The sequence below is a fragment of the Ambystoma mexicanum genome, chromosome 3q (assembly GCF_040938575.1).
Source record: "Ambystoma mexicanum isolate Mex_15411 chromosome 3q, UKY_AmexF1_1, whole genome shotgun sequence".
NCBI lineage: Eukaryota > Metazoa > Chordata > Amphibia > Caudata > Ambystomatidae > Ambystoma > Ambystoma mexicanum.
The window spans coordinates 542,638,347-542,659,692 of record NC_090926.1 but is presented as its reverse complement, the minus strand read 5'-3'; the positions used below and the strand labels follow the sequence as shown (position 1 = coordinate 542,659,692).

The 21,346-nt window shown below is 47.8% G+C and overlaps 1 protein-coding gene across 6 annotated transcripts in view; it reads right to left on the bottom strand.

Annotated features, from left to right (window-relative positions):
• Positions 1–21,346, bottom strand: part of SPDL1 (spindle apparatus coiled-coil protein 1) — a 739,625-nt gene that overhangs the window by 480,274 nt on the left and 238,005 nt on the right. For all 6 annotated transcript variants that reach the window (XM_069654308.1, XM_069654305.1, XM_069654307.1 and 3 more), the window contains one exon: positions 17,113–17,292. In XM_069654308.1, coding sequence (XP_069510409.1) covers positions 17,113–17,274 — 162 coding nt within the window. In that variant the 5' untranslated portion in view covers positions 17,275–17,292. The remainder of the gene's footprint in view (positions 1–17,112; positions 17,293–21,346) is intronic.

The window sequence follows — 21,346 nt, the reverse complement described above, 5'->3', positions numbered from 1 at the left end:
GGCTCCCGCCCCTCTTCCTGAGTCAGTGAGAGGGTGGATCGGGTCTGCCCCAGACGCACCGGACCATCGGCAGCTCTCTGCCCCTCCCCCACCCCCCAACGGAACAGTGATGATTAGGTCCGGAGCGGGGCAAGCAGCCCAGCCCCACAGGCAGTGATGCGCAGCCGGGGCCCTTGGCGGCCTGAAGAGTGGGACAGCTTGGTGATTGAGGGACAACCCGGGGCCGTGCAGTGATTGAGCCCGGCACAGAGAGCAGCTGCAGGACCACACATGGTCCGTTGAGAGAGCACCCAGATCGGGTGGGGGGGTGACAACGCAGCCCACCTCGGCCACAGGGCTCCAAGGCCCATCTGACATTCCTTTTGCTGACGGTGGCTGGGAGCACGCAACACTGGAGTGAAATTAGGCATTTGAGGCCACCTGCGGTGTGGGTGGCCAGGCTCAGAGGATTACTGCAGCCCAGGAAGGAGAACAAGGGCCAAGCACCAGGAATTAGCACCCTGGAGGTGTGGACCCCCAATAAAGGGGCATGTGCCCACCACCCGGGGTGCAGTGTCAAGGTGGGGTGAGACGTCCTAAAGGGCTTGGATGGACAGCTGAGGGCGGCAACAGAGCATCAGCGGTTGCCTACTGGCGGACCTACCCATTGGGGTGGAAAGGCCTGGGCTAGTAGGTAGAAACTTGGTACGGACGTCGACGTTAGGGCTGTGGAGCAGAACCACAGGGTCGTGCAGGGGATATCAAATTGGGCCCATAATAACACAGTTACTCACAGTAGTGACTACCTTACTCCTAGTCCATAGTCCCCTTTCCTCCATACTTGTGGGACATTCCGTCCTTCGGGACGGGACCAGAGTACTTTTGTAAAAAAGCATAAGAAATATTTTTTTCCTGCTTTTATTTTTAGGTGGGGTACCGCACGTGGCCGTAATTTCGCCCTCCTGAGCTCCGCCCCACGCATATCCCTTCAGTTCTTTTCTATAGCCAGATATGAGACCATTTAAGAAATAATAGAGGATACTTATTTTATTTATTTTATTTTATTGTATTTATTTGTTACACGCCCAGACCCTCAGGTGTCACAGCGAGGTTACAAGACCGCTTAAAGATTAATAATACATTGTTACATTGGTTACATTACATTTTTGGAAGGCAGGTGCAGAAATACAGTGTGCAAATATTGACTAACAGGGTACTTCAATACGGAGGCCTGACTAGGGTGCTAATATTGGTTGAATAACCAGGTTTTTAATAGTTTCTTGTAGGTAATGAAAGAGGATTCTTTTTTTATATTAATAGGTAGGTGTTCCAGTGTTTGGGGGCTAGTGCGGTGAAGCTGCCTCCCCCCCTGCTCTAGTGGATTTGAAGCGGGGAGGAGCCAGAAGGAGTTTGTCGTTCGATCTTAGTGTTCTCCTATCATCTTTAGGGTGAAGGGTGTTGTTGAGCTAGATGGGTCCTTTTCTACTCAGGCATTTATGTGTGATGCATAATGTTTTAAAGATGATTCTGGCTTTGATTGGGAGCCAGTGAGCGTCCCTTCAAGTCTTGGAGATGTGGTCTGATTTTTTTATGCCTAGGGCTGCTCTTAGGACTTTGTTTTGCAGCAATTGCATGTTGGCTAGGTTGGTGTTGGAGGTGCCTACTAATAGTATATTGCAATAATTCAGTTTCGATAGAACCAGAGCTCTGGCTAAAGTGAGGCAATTTGCTGGGATCAAGAATTGTCAGCTGAGAGCCGAGTTTGGAGATGTACGCCGTGGAGGAGGCAAGTGCATTAATCTGTTTAGTCATAGTAAGACGTGCATCAATGTACACTCCCTGCGTTTTGACATGCTTCAGCATGGGGATAGCGGTGCCATCGATCTTGATGGTAGAGTATTCCAGGTGGAGGGTTGCTATTTTGGCTGGCGATCCTACAATGAGGACTTCTTTTCATCGTTCAGACAGAGGCTATTTAATGCCATTCAATTTTGTATGATGATGTACATTTTGTCGATAGTTCAGGTATCCTGGTCGTAGTTGCCTGCGAGTGGTATGAGGATCTGTGTGTCATCAGCAAAATTTGTGTATATGACACCCATGTCGTCTAGTGCCGAGAACAGACGTTTGGTGTATGCGTTGTACAATGTAGGGGAGAGACATGAGCCTTGGGGAACTCCTATAGGGACTGGGATGGGATTGGCTGCTTCTTTCCCTATGGACACTCTGGAATGTCCCTTGGGAGTCCATTGCCAAGGCAGCTTCGTGGGCCTCTCCCTTGGCTTTACCTGAGCTTTAGGGCTGATGCCCATTTTGGCCAAGCTGTTCTTCAGAACTTAGTCCAGTAAAGTTTTTTTTTTCCATTCACCCGTACTTAGAGGGGACGGCGGGTGGGCGTATGGAGGAAAGGGGACTATGGACTAGGAGTAAGGTAGTCACTACGGAGAGTAACTTTGTTATACTCCTATATCCCATCCCCTTTCCTCCATACTTGTGCGAGATTCCCAAGCACACCCCATAGGTAGTACGGGTGAATGGAAAAAAAAAAAAAACTTTACTGGACTAAGTTCTGAAGAACAGCCTGGCCAAAATAGGCATCAGCCCTAAAGCTCAGGTAAAGCAGATGGAGAGGCCCACGAAGCTGCCTTGGCAATGGACTCCCAAGGGACATACGTTTGGAAGGCAACAGCATGGACTTTGCCATGGACTAGATGTGCATGGATGCTCTTCAGTGGTTGAATGCCTTGAATGCTATAGGCTTCTGAAAAACATGAGGCAATCCAGCGGGAGATATTTGCTTTGGAAGCTGGTTTCCCTTTCAGGTCTCCGATTGTGAGAAAGAGTTTTGAGGAGCTTCGTAGTTAAACAGTTCTATCGATGTAAAACTTCAGGGTTCGCCTGACATCCAAGTTGTGTAAAACTCTCTTGGCATCAGATGCCAGGTTAGGAAAGAGGACAGGTAATGAGATTGATTGGTTCAAATGAACCACGTTAGGAAGGAAGGAAGGACGAGTGCGAAGCACAACCTTATCCCCTTGGAAAGAGAGGAATGGATGTTACACAGAAAGAGCTTGGAGCTCACTTACTCGCCTCCCCGATGTTATTGCGGTCAGAAAGGCAACCTTACAAGAAAGGTACTCAAGATCAATAGTGGTCATGGATTCAAATGGCATAACGTGGTGAGGACCACATTCAAATCCCATTTGGGTTGAGGGGTGTGCACCGTCGGAAAGAGATTAAGACCTGCAAAATGTCTTTTGATGACTGAATTAACAGCTGTCGGTGAACAGGTAGGCCGCAATAGCGGGCAAGTAAGTTCTGCATGACAAAACATGGATGACAGAAGCGGCCATATGAGACACTAAAGATAGAACAGTGTCGACCGAAGCTTGCCTGTGATCGAGCTGTTTAGCTAAACACCAATGGCAAAACCTGAGCCATTTGTTCCTGTACGGAGCCCTCATAGAAGGCTTCCTGGCCACTTGGATAATGCGCATATTGTCTTTGGACAGATCGTACTGTGTTAACGATCTGAACTCATGCACCAGGCCGCCAAGCTGAACGATTGTGGGTAGGGGTGCCCCATCTGGTGAATGCACTGGGGAAGCAAGTCGGGAATCTGCTGCAATCTGATCGGCGGTGGGGGGGAGGGGGTGGGAGTACCAGCAGATGCTGTCGTTCCGAAAACCAGAATCTGGCTGGCCACCAAGGAGCCATGAACAGGAGAGGGCAGTTCGATGTGCTCCCGAACTTGCAGAGAGACCGATAGATCAGAGGCAATTGGGAAAAGCATAATATTTCATGTTGTCCCACGAGTTCCTGGACACATGAAGGAAGTTTTCTTGTTGAGGAAGTTGATAAGAGGTCCACCTCTGGAGTGCCCCATTGTTGGAAAATGGTGGAGAGGACATTGCTGTTCATCTCCCACTCGCAACAGCTGCCGACTGGCGACTGAGTGAATCTGCGGCCACATTGATGAGACCCGGGATGTGTACAGCCTAGAATCAAACATTGTGCTTGATGGCCCAGTCTCAAATTTGTATGGCAATATACACAAGGGGGAGGCTTGGTCAGGCCCTGCTTGTTGATGTAAAACATCACTACCAAGTTGTTCGTGCGAAAACGAACTACACTGTTGCTGCAAGGGATTTATTCAAAATGGCCGCCGTGGTCCATGGAGGCTGGGCTGCCATTTTTTCAACGCCTGAGGCAAACTGTGTCACAGGAGCAATTGAGGCAATAGTCTCCTCAGGGAAGTCAGGGGCCTCGTGTGTCATCTTAGCCTTGAAACAAGGAACCTCAACAGAGCTGGTACTGGCAGATCTAGTGTGTTTACTCGACACCTTAAGGACTGCCCCAGAATTAGCCTCTAGTGGAGGATCCTCGGCACAGCTGGTACTTGAAGACCTGTGGTGGGTGACTGCCTTCTTCGCCCCCTCAACAGAACTGGTACCACCACAGCCGTGAGCGTGGGAAGGCTGTGGGATATACCTTACAGCCAAGACCCTCTATGAAGGACCCCTAATTCTGTTGGTATACAATTTAGCCCCAAGAAGGGGAACCTCAGGTTTAACCCTGGTACGTATAGCCACCTCGAGAGGGGCCTCGAGCCGAGACTCGGTGCAGTTAGCTCCAGTAGCGGAAGCCTCAGGGCAAACCCTGGTATCCAGAGCCACAGAAGAACTGGGCCCAACCTTTGCCCCAAACGGGGCAGCTTGGAAGAAGATCCGGTTTCGGCAGACCCACTGTGGGGGTCCTCGCAGGAGTCCCTGGTGCACCTTGCCGAGCTGAGACCAAACAGGAGCACACGGAACTGGAAGTGTTCCTCGCCCAAGGAGATCCGCAGATATTTCCTATGCGGACTCCTTATCAGGATGTGCAAGTCCTGAAGGTCCACTACAATGAGCCTGTCACCCTTCCGCAGAGAGGACTTTGTTTGGCAAGGCGTGATCATCTTGAATTTCTCTTGAGGAAGAGAAAGATTGAACTGGGACAAAAGTTCCTTTGAGAACTTCGTCGCATGGAGCCACGCTTGGCGGGAGGTGTCGACCCCGACCATAAGGCCTCGAGAGGAGTTATCTACGTGGTGTGCCGGAGCTTCCAGTAAAGCCTGTGCCAACACTTTGGTGTGCGACAGACCAGCTTTAAAGTCGCCTAACCTATCAGCAGGAATACATTCCTGGCAATCGGCTAGATCCTTCCACAGCCTCAGATTCGCTGCTGCCAAGATGAGCTTGGTATTAGCCTGACAAAGTTGGAGCGCTGAATTGGAAAAAACTTTTTACTAAAGGCGTCAAGGAGCTTATCCTCTTTGGAGAGGATTTGGGCCACTGCCGTGGTTGATGCAGAGGCCGGCTTGGACTGGAGGGTGGCTGCTACGACCACCGTTGAAGAAGGGAGCGGACAAGCCGATAAGGCCATCTCTTGCGAGGCGTGAAGTTTGTATCGAGCGTCAATCGCCTTGTTGAGATGCAGCCCGGTGTGGGGTTTATTTATCCTAGACCTTACAGCCCTCAGCAAAGACATCCTTCTGGAGGAACAGGCCGGTGCACTCCTGAGGTGACAGAGGAAAGGCTCCTGAAAGCACCCCCTCCTGTGGAGAGGGGCCCTCGGTTACTGGAATATCAAGCAGGGCCATCATATCCAGGACCCAGTCATGGAATGCTCCAACAGAGCGGGGCTGTTCATCGCTGTCCTGATCCTCTTGTGGCCCATGCAGCGAAGCAGGGACAGAAGACTGTTCCACTGCGCGTAGCGACTCAGGATTTAAAGTGTTATCCTGCGCCGCTGGTGTCTTCTCTATGGGAGAAAGCGGAGGAAGTGATGTAGGAGGTCCGACAGGAAGAGGTGGAGGAGATGGCACCATCGGGACCTTCGTAGGAACAACCGGGACAGAAGGGGGTACCAGAGGTTCAGGGTACATTTCCCTGAAAAGACCTTTAAAATACGCCCTCATGGGATCAGAGTGCATGAGCGTCTGAAACTTCCCAAAAAACGCACCCTCAGACGAAGGTCTAGGCACTGGAGTAGGCAGAGGCCGCTTGTGAGGGACATACTCCCATGAGCGCAATGAGGATGGTTGCCAGGAGGGCCCATCACCGGCTGGATCCACATAGATCTGTGGCGCGGAACCAGGAGGGAGCGAGACAGCATGAGGCGGTGGTGCCCGAGCACGCCAATCAAATGAAGGGTGAGACAGGTTTTTGTTGTCCACATAGCGAGGAAAAGGCTGCTCAGCACCAAAAGAAATGCTCCCAGCAACAGACATTGTGAACGTTGGTGTAAGGGAGGTATCCAAAATGGCCACCGTGGACCAAGGAGGTTGGGCCGCCATTTTGTCGACACCTGAGGAGAACTGCGTCACAGGAGAAAGTGAGGCAACCTTCTCCTAAGTAACACTATAGCCTTGAAACAAGGATCCTCAGCCAAGCCGGTGCTGGCAGATCTAGGATATTTACTAGACATCTTACGAACTGTCCCAAAATTAGCCTCCACTGGAGGAATCTTGGCAGAGCCGGTACTGGAAGGCCTGTGGTGCTTGACTGTCTTCTTTGCCCTCTCGACAGAACCAGTCCCACCTCGACCCGGAGTGTGGGACGGTTGAGGAATGTACCCCACCGACAGGACCTTCAAAGAAGATCCCTCGACTCTGTCGGTACTGGATTAAGCCCCAAGAAGAGGAACCTCAGGTTTTAACCCAGGATGTATAGCTCCATCAAGAGGGGCCTCGAGACATGACTCAGTGTGCAAAGCTCCAGAAACAAAGACTTCAGGGTGTACCCCGGTATCAGTGTGGAAAGAAAGCTCCTGAAATGGAGACCTTAAGGCGAACCCCGGTATCCAGAGCCACAGAAGAACTGGGCTGTACTTTAGCACCCAAACAGGGAACCTCAAAACAGGGTCCGGTTTTGGCAGGTCCACTGTGGGAACCCTCAGAGAAACCTCTGGTGCGCCCATTAGGCCCCTTGTGGGGCACCTCAGGGGACTCCCTGGTGACAGAACTACTGTAGCCCCTCCCGGTCTTGGAAGACCCGAAGGAGTCTCCTGCCCGGGGCACCCTGAAAAGTAAAGAACTTACCAGGTGTTTCTTCTTTTCGTCGATGAAGAGCTGAAAATGCGATGGAGGAATGCGTTGAAACATCTCCTTCCACCACAGAAGCTGACGTTGGAGTGCCCGGACCGAGAGGGAATCGCAATAGAAGCACGAGTCCCAGCTATGTTCTGGCCCTAGACACGAAGCAAAGAACAGGACACGAAACCCAGACGCTCCAGACAGAGCACTAGATTACCGTGGAACCAGAGCAGGAAGGAAGGACAAAGGGAATAAAAAGAAAACATTCCCAGTGATGCTAGTGCGTCCAGCCCCGACCGCGTTGAGAAAAGGACTGAAGCGTGATGCGTGGGGCAGAGCTCAGGAGGGCATGGTTACGGCCACATGCGATATCCCGCGTAAAAATAAAAGAATGAGAAAAATAAAACGTTTTGATGCTTTTTTACAAAAGTGTTCCAGTCCCGTCCCAAAGGATGGAATGTCCCACAAGTATAGAGGAAAGGGGACGGGACATAGGAGAAGAGGAGGTATATCTTGGGAGGTGTGGGCACCCGTCCTGGGGCGTGTGCCCACCTCCCTGGAAGTGGGACCCACAGAAGGGTCCCGCTTTTGCAGTGACCAGTGTGGAACGGTGGTGTGATTGGTCAACGGAGCACCACAAGGGATTTGGAGTGGCGCTTTGGACAGAGCTCCCGGATAGTGAAAGGTGCTGACCCATCAGGGGCGGAGGTGTCCCAGGTTTCATATTAGCAACTGTGGGTCGGTGGAAGGGATGTGGGCCCCCTGAATACGGTGTGTGTGCATGCCCCATCCCTGGGACATAGACATCAACCACCCCACCCCCGGCAGGTGGAAGAGAGAGAAACATTCCTCTTGGATGATACATAGGCTGACGGTTTCCCAGTGAAGGTGATCCCGTGGACAGCGTGGGGCCCGACAAACTACCCATTGGTGGAAAGTAGGAGGAAGGGGTGGGATCCCATCAGAGACCCCAACCGTCCCAAGGTTACATGGAGGCCAGATCAAAGCTGGTCGAATATGTGTACCCAGGCATACCGGATCCCATGGGTCACCCCAAATCACGGAAGATGGAGACCGGGGAGAAGACTCGATGGCGACCAAGGGAGATGTGGCATCCCTTCTCGATGAAATCAGGCACATGAGGGAAGATATTGGAGGCAAGGTGGACAAGATTAATGTGAGAATGGGTAAGATGGAGGAGAGACTCCAGGCATAACCAATTCTCCTTGAACACTCTGGACACCCAAATGGACGGAAGGTTGGGCGAAATAGAGCGAAGAGAAAAAGACATGGTCTTGAAGATGGGACAATTTAGATAATTGCGAATGGAGAAATAAACTACGCTTCTTTAGGATACCGAAGGCAGAAGGCAAATCAGATAGAACATTACTAAGCTCCTCTTTGATGAGGACTTTACTGATGAGACAAAAATTGAGAGGGTTCACAGAACCAGGCAGGGGTCCGACGTTGGTCTTGGCCAGTTTTCATAATTATTAAACTAATAATCTTGGAAAGGGTGAAGGCTAAAGGGCCAGTAATGATGGGTGCCGCCAGGATCACAATTTTTCAAGACCTGTTTTCCCTGACCGTCACAAAGAGAAGGATTTGTCTCCCCCTGACGAAATGGCTGAACGAGAAAGGATTTCGGTACAGGTGGGGGGTACAGGTGGGGATTTCCGTTCTCCATTTCCATTGAACTGGAGGGCCTGAAGTACACACTTGCTATGGAGGACGAGATAAACAAAACAATTGGGGAGCAGCTTGGGTGGTACGAGGGGGCCTCAGGCTCACAAGGCGAAGGTGAGGGAACAGACAATGGCGTTTCAAGGGCCCCAGAAGGAAGGGGGTTGTCGGATCAAGGAAGTTTCAGATGCTGAATACTCCCCAGCTGGCATGCCCTGAACACATTACAGGCCATGGAAGCATATTGGCCGCAGTTGTTTGAAGGGTTTGAGGGGTCAGTTGGCCTTTTGGGGGGGGGGGGGGGAACTGGGGTGGGGGGGGTTGGATTCTGGGGGAGACCAGATTCGAGGATTTTACTACTGGGTTGGTGGAGACTACAGGGTTTGTACGCAGCTTTATGTTTTGAACGCTAGTTGAAGTTGGGGGCATGAGTGGGGCACTGTGGACTGAGGTGTCATGAGCTGGGGTCTGGGTTTGGGGCCTGTCTGGTGGTTCGGCACTCTTCTAGTGAAAATAACTGGAGGGGGCCTGGCGCCTAAGGAGTGGGGGGTGGGGGAAAGGCTCGAGAGTCAAGGGAGATTTGGAATTTCTTGATCCGACAATGATATACGCACACTTCCATTCTGGTCAGGTGCAAGGGGGAGGGTCAACTCTATGGTGCTTAATGCGGTGGAAAACAAGATTAGGGTATGGCTGACTCAAAAGGGGCTATAGGGGGGACAGCCTGAGGGTATGTACCCTGAATGTGAAGGGGCTGAACTCCCCGTCTAAGCAGTCCCTGGTTGTGGGGGAATTTAGAAGATCTGGGATTGATGTCCTATTCCTCCAGGAGACGAAATACATGTGGGGCAAAGAACAAAGGATTCCGTGTGGTCTTTTGGGAGGGGACAATACTGGGGCTCTCGGATAACGAGAAAGGCCGGGGTTGGGATTTTGGTCCGTAGGGGGCTCAGACTGGAGGTTACAAAGGTGTGGTCTGATGTTGAGGGAAGGGCGCGTTTGATCTTGGGCCTGATCCGAGGAATCACGTTCACATTTGCCACGATGTACGCCCCCAATCAGCGTCAGCAGAGGTTCCTGCAGAGAACCCTCGAAAAGATAATGATCGAGGGTGGGGGACACTTCATACTGAATGGAGACTTCAATGTCTGGAGCAATGTCAACATGGACCGACAGTCCAGAGACTCCGAGGAGCGGGAGCTGCAGAATCAGGCACGATAATGGAGCTATACGGGATGCGGCATATGTGGTGCCACCTCCATCCTTGCACCAGGGGGTTCACTTTTTATTCTGCCCCATATGGGACCTTGACGAGAACAGATTACCTGTACATATCCAGGGACCTATGGGATTTGGCGTTGGGGTCAGCTATCCATCCTATTAGTTGGTCCGACCAGGACATTGTGTCGGTTGATATTGGTTGGAATGGCCTATGTCCTAGGGGCTTGAAGTGGAGGTGCAATGAGTCTCTGTGGGAGGACCCATGTTTTAGGGAAGAACTGGAGAAGGGTATCACAGAATTCTTTGAACTTAATGACAGAGGAGGTGCGTAAGGACATCGTGTGGGATGCTGCAAAGGCCAGATGGAGAGGGATAATTATTAGAGAAGGGGCTTGCAGAAAGAGGGAGCGCACCCTCATGGAGAGAGGACTGAGGGACAAAATAAGGGTCTTGGAGAAGCAGGCGCAGTTGACCACAGATGTACCTTATCCAAGAGGCGAGGGGTGTGTGGGAAGAACTGAGAATTCTCATGGAAGGAAAGATAGTCTGCAGCCTATTTTTGAAACAGAAGTTTTATGAGAAAGGGGACAAGGCAGATGCTATACTGGCAGCTAGGTCACATGGTCAGCGAGCTGAGAGGTGGGTGGAGGAGGTGGAGAGGCGGGGGGAGGACCTCCGAGGGGTCAGCCGCAGGCATCCAGGAGGCATTTGCAGTGTTCTATGAAGGCCTGTATAGGAGTGAAGGGACAGCAGGCATTTAGGAAATTGGGAAATACCTACAGATTACAACCTCCGCCTGCTAACGAAAATGGAATTGGAAAGCCTGGAAGCTTCAACCACTGGGGGCGAAGTTAGGATGGCTATTGGGCGGTTGAAGCTAGATAAAGCCCCACGGATGACGGCTTCACATCAGAATTCTCCAAGTCCTTTCTCACGGCCCTGCTCCCCTTCCCAACAACGTTGTTTAATCCGATTTTGACTACATGGAAAGCACCAGACTCTTTTACATGGGATCTAATCATGGTGATACCGAAGGAGGGCAAAGCCCCCCCCGGGCATGTGGCTCTTACCGTCCGATTTCTCTGTTAAATATACATGCCAAAATGTACACCAGAATAATAGCCGCAAGGCTGGATGGACACTTGCACCATGGGGAAGATGCTGCAATTGATTAACGAGGTACAGGGCTGGGAGGTTGACCCCATGCTCCTCTCCGTAGATGCCGGGAAGGCCTTTGACAGGGTGGAGTGGGACATCTTGGAGGCAGTGCTAATTAAGATTGGTGTAAGCAAGGGACACATAGGGTGCATCATTGCACTCTACTCTTTCCCCAGGGCATGTGTGGCTGTGAACAGGGGATACTCGCGTTGGTTTAAGCTGGAAAGAGGGACAAGACAGGGGTGCCCGCTCTCTCCGACTATTTGTACTATCACTATAACCACCAGCCAACAGTTAAGGGAGGACAGTAGAATTGAAGGGATTAGGGTTGGTGAGAATGTGAATAAAGTAGGGCTGTATGCGGATGACTTGCTCCTCCATCTGGTAAATCCATTGACATCGAGTTGATTGAGGAGTACGGGCAATTAGCAGGCTTTAAAATAACAGGGGCAAGTCGGTACGGTTTCCCCTGGATAGAGGCAAGGATAATGATTTGGGGCGCTTCCTTCCACTGGGCATGGAGATGGTAGTCCTCCCTAATATCCTGTATCTGTTCCAGATGCTGCCTATTCAGATCCCCAACCTCTATTTGAGAGCGACCAAGGAGACTCTGCTACGGTTCCTGTGGCAAGGGAAGAAACCTAGAGTTTCTAGCAATGTATTGAGTCTTCCCAAAGAACCTGGGGTGTTGGGCTCCCAGATATACATGGCCACTCAAAGAGTATTGATTCCACACCTTAGGGGACAGAGGGACCTACAATTGGTGAGACTTGACAATCATTACCCGAGGCCTGCAACAGTGGGAGAGTGGCTATGGGTTCCCAGGGCACAGTTACTACGTAGAATGTGAGCACTCAATCCTGGGCACCATTTGGAGCATCTGGCGACAGGGTAAAGGTATGTCCGGTGTGACATTGTGGCCCTCACCCTTAGGGCATCTGTGGGTGCCGGGAGTTCGGGAAGAATTCCCAGATCCCTCCAGATTTTGTATTATTATTATTTTTTATTTATATATTTCTATAGTAAAACACATCTAGTAGTACAATTAAGTTGCAAGCATTGGGAGGTATTGAGTGATTCAGGATATTTGCAACATGGCTGTGTAGCCTTGTTTCTGTTATGTTCATGAAAATGCCAATAAAGCGGAAATAAAAATTAAAAAAGGTAGCGCTTTCACAGCCACCTAATAGCCAAAACTAAACAGACCTATGCCCCATTTGAGTTTATCTGAATTTCTCAACTGAAACCTGATAGTTAAGAAAGCCTTTGAAACAGACTTCTCGGTTATACGTTTGTTGATTCAGCCACACTGTCTATAAAACATGCATGCACTAATAAAGTGGTCACTTTTTTCCACAAGGAGCATACATAGTGGACATTCATGTTTAGTGCAGCTCCTGTACCACTAGTCCCAGAGATTCCCAGGATTTTAAAAGGAGACTTTTTTAAAATGTTTATATTGAGTGTCTAGTTTTATTACAAACCTTATACACATCAAACGCTGCTCAATGAATACATATAAAACATTACATCCTCACAATTCCTAACATACTATGTTTAAAAAGAAAACACCTCAATAGTTATACATTATCTAAATTAATATATAGAAATACTCTGTGCCCTTTAGAGTTCCAATAGAGCATTTTGATGGTGCCCATATTCACCAGCTGCTCTTCTTTCACCTTACTTCAGTTTGAAAACACGGTTTTCCTCTCCGCTTTTTGATCTAAAGCTAGTTTACATACTTCTAGCCTAGACTCCAACTGAGAAATTAACTTAATTTACCAATATCCAGTTGGACTATCTTCAATTGACTTACTTTTTTAAATTTCCAAGTGGAGTATGCTTCTAGATCAGCCATAAGGTTTGTACAGGAGTGACTTCAAAGCCATTCATTTTCAACACTTCTGCATGTAATAGCACATACTCCACAAATAATGGGGAGGCAAAATGTATAATAGCTCAGTTAGGATTGGAGGCGAAGTCCGGTAGCTCTACCAGTCTCATATCATTGAGAGAAATTACCACCAAATTCCGGAATGTTATGCATAACTTCAAGCATAACCTAGTTGCTTCCAATTCCAGAATTTTTCATTTTCAATACATTACATTTGGTCAACTTCACAGTTAACCCTTTAACCCTAACGCCCGAGCAGTTTATTGTGGTTCCAACAGATCACATCCCTCAATTTTGTTTAACACACCATCCTGAGGGTGATCTCTTAATGCATCTCATGTATCCCCTACTTTTTTATCCATCACACTATCTTGTTTCACTTTAATTAACCATTGGTCAATTGTTCTAATAACCTTTATACCCCTAGCATTCATACCCTGTTTGACCATATCTGTTATTTGACTCAAAGGGACTAGAATAGGGTGATTTGTACTTAACGCGCCAGTAGTGCCCCCACCCTCTTTATCAGTGCCTCCAGAAACATTAGTCTTTGTTGTGAACGCTTTCAATTTCTGGCGCTTCCTTTGCCTACGTAATCTTTTTTTCTCGTTTCTTCTGAGAATGGGGATTATAATCCTACTGGGACTTCCACAAGGCCCTGAAAACCTGGCTATTTGCCTAGTGCTCCCACTCGGACACAACCACTGACTACCGTGCCAATCTGTACTTTTTACTGTGCCGGTGTTTCAGGGGTACATTGTCACTCCTCAGTTGAAGCTTTTTGTATCATGTAACTGGTCCGCAACAGAGCCCAGGTGCCTCCGGGTTTAGGCACTTTACAAATGTAAAACTAAATAATCAAAACGTACACCTTACATTAAATGAATCACTTCATTCCCCAGTTATTTCTTATCCCCTACTACCCGTTAGTTTTTCTAACTCAGGTTCCAAAGTAATAAGGTCTGGCTCACTTTGAACAATAATCGTGTCACTATTGGTCCTAGGTCTATGAAGAATTTTAATAAGTGCCCCCTCTGAATGTATACCACTGTTGAATAAAATAATATCAACAATTTTACTGGTAATAAACAATAACTCCTTTTGTTCGCTTGCCATTTTTGAGCAGAGTGCCACTAACGCTTTACAGGTTACTGAGAGAATAATCACTTCCTCATAAAGACACCCCTGATTTATCCAAAGATCACTTAAATCTATACCTCTTTGCACAACATCCGAGTCCATACCTAATTGACTTCCACTCATTCTATTTTCTAATATTAGTGACTTCGATAATCTCCCCTTTCCCTCACGGGATGTAGGACTATGCATAAACGGTGCATTATTGTCCCCAGGTGGAAGCACCTGCCCTCCCAATGAATCCCTCCTCGTGTAATAAAACATTTGTAACAGTGATTGATTATTATCAATAGAGTGGGATGACAATAATGATGGAGACGTTGTAACCACTATCACTTGCTTCAAACACTAATCAAAATCAATTGCAGGTTGATAATATGTTATTTTGCCCGTTGGGTCTGGAGCAAGGTTAGGGTTCTCCTGAAAACTATTCTTAATCAGAGAGACCTCATCGCTTGAAACAACAGTATTACAAAAGCATTTCTTCAGTGAATACAGCTTTGCCAATTCCTTCCGTACTTCTCTTCGCTGGGTACCCTACCTGGTTTTCACTGGCATTATGAGCAAGTCTTTAATTGCTATAACCAACATGCAAGCTCAAAAAAACATCGGACTCGCCACTCCAGCACCACTTGCTAAATGCGCGTGCCAGCCTCATTATCTACTGATTCCGGGTCGCGAGGGCGGGCAGCTAGCTCCGAGCCAAACAGCTATATTTTATACATTTAGTCAATCCAATAGTCATGCTCCGAGCAGCTCACAGTATCTTCCAGCGAAATAGCACTCCAGAAGCACTTGCTGAATACTTTTTCCCAGGACTCTAATCATCCTACGAGATGGGAATTTAAATGGATACGTATTTTGTTTGTTTATTTATTTATATTGCGCACCAGACCCAGGGGTATTCGGGCACGAAGGCATAAAGAGGGTTGTTCAGCTTAGGTTACAGGTTACAGATAAACATAAGGGTACAGCTACAGTTACAATGCTGTAGATATGTATTGTCAAATAATCACAGAAATATGTACAATACGTTTACAAGAATGCAGGTCTGATATAAATAAGGAAGAGCAAATATACAAAGTATACAAGAGATCCTAGATGTCGGAAGGGTAAGGTTAGGCATCGTGATCTTTTAGCCATTGAATCAGATTGGATCTGAATTGCCGGTAGGGGAGATCTTCCCTTAAGGCAGGGGGATGGGAGTTCCAATATTGTGCTGCTTTAACAGCAAAGCTGCTCCCGCCAGATTTAGTGAGTTTGAATTTGGGTACTAGAAAAAGGTTGGAGTTAGCTTTTCTTAGGGGGCGAGAGGCTGTTTGTCTGGTGAATCTGTATATAAGGTATTGCGGGGCTGCGTGGTTGAGACATTTGTGTGTAAGGGATGCTGTTTTGAGGAGGATTTTGTTATTACTAGTGAGCCAGTTAGTAGATCTCCTGAGGTCTGATATATGGGCGTTTTTAGGGAAGTTTAGGGCGGCTCTCAGGGCATTATTTTGAAGTGTCTGTATTTTGGCGGTGATGTATTTGTTACTACCTATGTAGAGGGCGTTGCAGTAATCTAGTTTCCATAGGATTAGTGCCCTTGCTAGTATGACGCAATTGTTAGATGAGAGGAAGGGCTTGGCTGCTCTAATTAACTTGCAAGTGTAGGAGGTGGCTGAGGCCATGGCATTCACTTGTTTACCAAGGGTAAGCGTGGAGTCTATGTAGAAGCCGAGGGTTTTGACTACTTTAACCACAGTGATGATGTTATTATCAATTATGAAGGAGTCATAGTTAGGACCTAATTTCATGATGTTAGAGGAAGTGCCTAGAATGAGGGGTTCAGTTTTGTCATCATTCAGGCATAGACCATGGGAGGCCATCCATGCCTGGATGATGAGGTAGACTTTATTAACAAAGGCCAAATCCTTGTCATAATCTCCCGTCAACGGGATGAGGATCTGTGTATCATCTGCATAGTTAGTGTAGGTGATACCAAGACCGTCTAGATCATTGAAAAGGGGCTTTGTGAAAATATTGTAGAGGGTGGGAGATACACATGATCCTTGGGGTACGCCGCATGAGATGAGTGCAGGGTCTGCAGCTGCTAGAGGAGAGAAGACTCGCATTGTCCTGTTATCTAAGAAGGACTGGATCCATGTGACTGCTTCATGGGAGAAGCAGGCTGCCGTGACCAGATGATTGCAAAGTATTGCATGGTCTACTAGATCAAATGTGGCAGACAGGTCAAGGAATAGTAGGAGTGAAGTCGTACCTTTATCTCTTAGGGTATCTATTTGTGCCTTAAGGGATAGGAGCGCAGTCTCAGTACCATGCTGTGGTCTGAAGCCGGACAGTCGAACTCCTAGGAGGTGGTTAAGTTCCAGGTGGTGCTGAATTTGTAGGTAAGCTACTTTGTCCAGAATTTTCAGTAGGAACGGCACAGTGGTTATGGGGCGGTAATTGGTAGGGATGGAGGGGTCCAGAGTTTGCTTTTTGAGGAGGGGGAGGACCCAGGAGTGTTTCAGGTTGCTAGGTATGGTACCTGATGTGAAGGAGGCGTTTATGAGTTTAGTGATGAAAGGTGAGAGTTCGCAGGCAGCATCTTTTATAATTTGGGCTGGACATGGGTCGCCCTGGCAATTGGAGGGTTTGAGAGTGAGGATGACTTTCTCAACTTCTTTAGTGGAGACTTTGAGAAAGTAGAAGGGAGGGGTGGGTGGAGAGGGAGTGGATTTCAAAATTGGTAATGAATTCGAGGTAGCATTGGAAGGGGTGCCTATGTTGACAGTGTTTGGGATAGTAATGGAAGCTTTTTTGTTGTGGATCTTCATGTCAGCAGGCAATTATCATTCAGTGGGTCAAAGCCTAAACAAGCCTGGCACATGTGCAACAACAAAAAAGTTTCTTTTTTAAAAACCAGCCCAAAAAAAAGATTCACAATAAAGCCGTTTGTTGGTCGGTAGCATAAAGAAATTACCTCAACTGCAGTAGTCATTTCAGTGCGCTGCAACTCGCAATGGTTCTGAAGCTCAGTTTGATATTCCAGCAAATCAAGTCCATGCCGGGCTGCCTCTTTAATTTCTTTTTCCGCATCTTCGAGCTGACGTCTGAGCTTCAAAATGGTATTAGAATCGTCCATATTTTCTGAATATATTAACTGAAATTCGTAAATGTAAAAAAATGATCATCAGCACATACTTTTGATTATGAAAAACGAATATGCTTTAAAAGCCAGTAGCCCTCTATGCACACAATCATTTAACTGAGATATATGCTTTCACTATACATTTAGTATCCAAAATAATGTTAGCAGACACCTAGATGAAATTAAAATTAAAGAGCCTTTGCCGTTAACTTGATCCAAGTAGAGAAACACAGTACTCAAAGTTTGCTCCCCCCACTAGTCATTGTGTGCGAGTAATACATGATGTGCTGTGTGTATGTGGATAATTGAAGGGGCAAGTGACTTATTAGCCTTAGCATATAGCTTACAACTTGAAATCTTTCACCCCTGCCCCTCCCTGGTCTAAAGTAACTAGCCAGTATGTGAAAGAAGAATGTGGCTGATTTATTACTACTGTTATTAAATGAAATTAGTGGCAATGCCAACCATTTTAGCTTCAGTATGGACATTTATTAGGCATGGTCATTGTAATGGTATGCTAAGGTACTCAAACCATTTGTCCTCTTTTGCTGTCTCAATGCCAGGTAGTGATGTGCTGCGGACAGAATGCTGTGCTGCTGAGGACTACCAGAGTGAGCCTGCCAAAGCAGAGAGAAGATTCTGCGAAGGTAAGTGACAGGTGCCACTGAGCATGGCATGGAGCCTGCAAACAGCTGGCAGGTATACTGCAATAGTACTTGTGCATGTGAACCAGTGTGAATTGAATACCTGTGACTCGTGTCTGAAGCCTGACTGCAGTCTGTTAAAGTTAATTACATATGGCCTCTGTCCTTACTGAAGGCCGTCATAGATCGTCGTCCTTTTTTAATGAAATTTAAGCCCAACGGCAGCCATAATTGCACCTGCTACATGTAACAATGCATTCAAGCTTGTTTAATGTCATTGTTGTGAGATCTAAAGGATAGCCTGGCATACAAATGACAATGCTAGGTACTGCCAAAGTCATATTTGCAATATGGCCCATTAATGCCTGAAAGGCTTCTGTGTAAAAAGGTTGGGCCATGACCAGAGCAAGAGATCCCTATTCATTCTTAAATGCCATCCAGCTCTAGTCACACCACTTCATTATTTGCAGTTACTGCAGCAGTCAAAACTACAACACAAAGAAATCATTTGCAGCATGCACTTGGCATCCATTTTGCTACAATGATGGTTAACCACATAACTAAGCTGGATGCAACGGTAACAGTATGAAATTGGTGCCTTAAGCCACCAGGTGCACAGGAGGAAGGAAAAGGTTGCTACAAAAAATTTGAGACAGTTAAGGCTGTAGTACGGTTTTCCTACTCACCACACCCATTCCCCCACCCCTCCACCAGAATTATTAGACCATGGAAATGCCCGTCAGTAGCAGGTGGTCTGCCACATGTTAACAAGAAGAAACATACTAGGCGACTAGTGTATTGGTAAAATATATCACTGTTTTGAAACCACAATGTAGTACTTAATATGTTTAGAAACCTTGATATATATATATCTCTCTCCCCCTCTCTCCCCCTCTCGCTCCCTCTCGCTCCCTCTCGCTCCCTCTCGCTCCCTCTCGCTCCCTCTTGCTCCCTCTCGCTCCCTCTTGCTCCCTCTCGACCCCCCCACCCCTTAGGACTTTTAATTTCTAACCTGAAAAGAGTGAGACGTTTTCTGTGATTTGGACTCTGTTTCTTTTGACTTTGGAGTCTGACAAACTCCATTAGGTATCATCTTTACATTGTGACACACAGCAAAGGTTTACATACCTTCTCTTGGTGAAACTACTGTTATCAGGAGCAGTGAAGTGAAATTGACTTTATTTACAATTTGTAACTTTCTAGACCCAGCACACACTTTCTTACAATAGGGTGCTGGAGGGGTACTTAGTATCCCCTTTGTCTAGTTTCTCATGTAACATTCAACATGTTACCCTTTCTACAATTAATGGCTGGTGGCAGTGGTTTACTTGTTCCTACCATTGTGTGTACTACTGTGGGCTGCAATTGTCAAAATGGCCCCAGTCTTTTTTTGTAATTTCTTGTTGGAAAGGTCCTTCTTGAGATTTACTTTGCGCGCCACACCAGGTTTGGTCCCTTTGTTCGTTTTGTCTTTGGTGGGATTCACTGTTGAAGCCCGCCTGTGGCTCCAGGGTGGCAGGGGCAGGAAGTGAGGGAGGGAGGTGCCCGAAACTTAATCCCCTTGGTTACAAGAATGCACCCAGCGGGGATTGGCTGGCTGGCTGTCCTTGCTGTGTGATTGACAGCTAGGCTGCAAATGAATGGGAGAAACCTACATAGAAGGCGAGGCTTTTTGCTTGGAAGGCAGAGTAGACTACTGGACAAATGAATCCAAAGAAGAACTCGGAAGAGATGCTTCCTGCAACTCCTGGACCGTTGGTTTGCCCGGCGAAGCCCTTTTGCATTGCTGAAGCTTCGAATTCGCCTTGACTAGAGAAGCTACCAGCTCTCATTCAGTGCAACAATATGACTGAGGATTCCTGTCCGTGTACAAAGTGAGGTGCCTGGGAGAGTCCAGTTGGGGAATGACTTAAAGACTCTTGGAGTTGTATCAAGCACCCCCAGGCCTCCCAGTAAAAGGAAGCAGGAGCAGACAAGATTGGCCAGAGAGGCACCTTTAGGTGACTCTCAAAGGGAAGTTACAGAGGAACCTACAACTTACAGTCCACAGGAAGGACACCCTTCAACTTCTAGGACAAGGAAGGAGACAGGGGAAACCCAAGTTCTCAGGAAAGAAGAAAGGTGTCACACCTGTTCAAGGACAAGGACATCCCCGAGAGGACAGTCCAAAGTCACACCTGTGACCCCTCCACCAGCTAAGGCTGAGTGTGAGGAACAACCAGAGAATTGTGATACATCTACTGGTGAAACAGAGCTGGAAGAAGCCCTTCCCTATGTTGGAGATCTGGATCCTAACGGCCATCCTGAGCAGCAGACTTCGCTTGCAGAAGTAGGACCCTCAAGGGCACACTTCAGCAGAGGTCAAGGAGAGGTTACTACTCTTGAAGGACTTTGCCAACAGGCAGCTTCCCAGCTGGAAAGGCAGGTGCTAGGGGAGCAAGAGCTGTACTGGGAGGATGGCCTCTTTTGCAGTGAGCCTATTGAGTCTACCCCAGGGGACTACAGATGACTTGTAGTGTCTCAGGTGGGGAGACCCCAGTTTCTACAGTTAGCCCATGAGATTCCTCTAGCTGGTCACACTTTAAGACCACCAAGAAGAGGATATCTCTGTATTTCTACTGGCCCAAGATGGGGTCTGATGTAGATAAATTCTGTAGAAGCTGTCACTCTTGTCAGACTTCTGGTAAGAGTGGAGCCAAGAACGTGGCACCCTTGGTGCCCCTCCCAGTGGTGGTAGTTGGGTAGGGATTGACACTGTTGGTCCCCTAGACCCTCCCACATCTTTAGGCAACCAATTTATATTGGTTGTGGTAGACCATGCTACCAGGTATCCTGAAGCCATACCTACAAGAACTGTTATTGCTCAGACAGTGGCTAAGGCGATCCTTGGTATCGTTACCATGGTAGGTTTTCCTAAGGAGGTTATCTCAGGCAGGGGAGCCAATTTTATATCCTACTGCATGCAAGCCATGTGGAAAAACTGTGGAGTGACCTACAAGTTCTCAACAGCCTACCATCCCCTAACCAATGGGTTGGTGGAGAGGTTTAATAGAAGAATGAAGAGCATGATGGGTGCTTTAGAAGAAAGTGGGACCTTCTACTGCCATGCCTTTTCTTTGTTTATAGAGAAGTCCCTCAGGAAGGGGTTGGTCATCCGGCTAGAGGGCCATTTGCCCTAATCAAGGAAGGGTTGGAGAGTGCGCCTTCCCTCGAGCCAGTAAGAGTCACTGACTATGTGTTAGGTCTCCGAAGGAGAATGAAACAAATGATGACAGAAGCTTCTGGTAACTTGAAAGCAGGTCAGGCTATGGTTAGACATTGGAATGACCAGAAGGCCAACATGGTTGAGTTTACTCAAGACCAGCTAGTTCTAGTTATGGAACCTACAAGGCAGAGGGCATTACAGGACAAATGGATTGGAC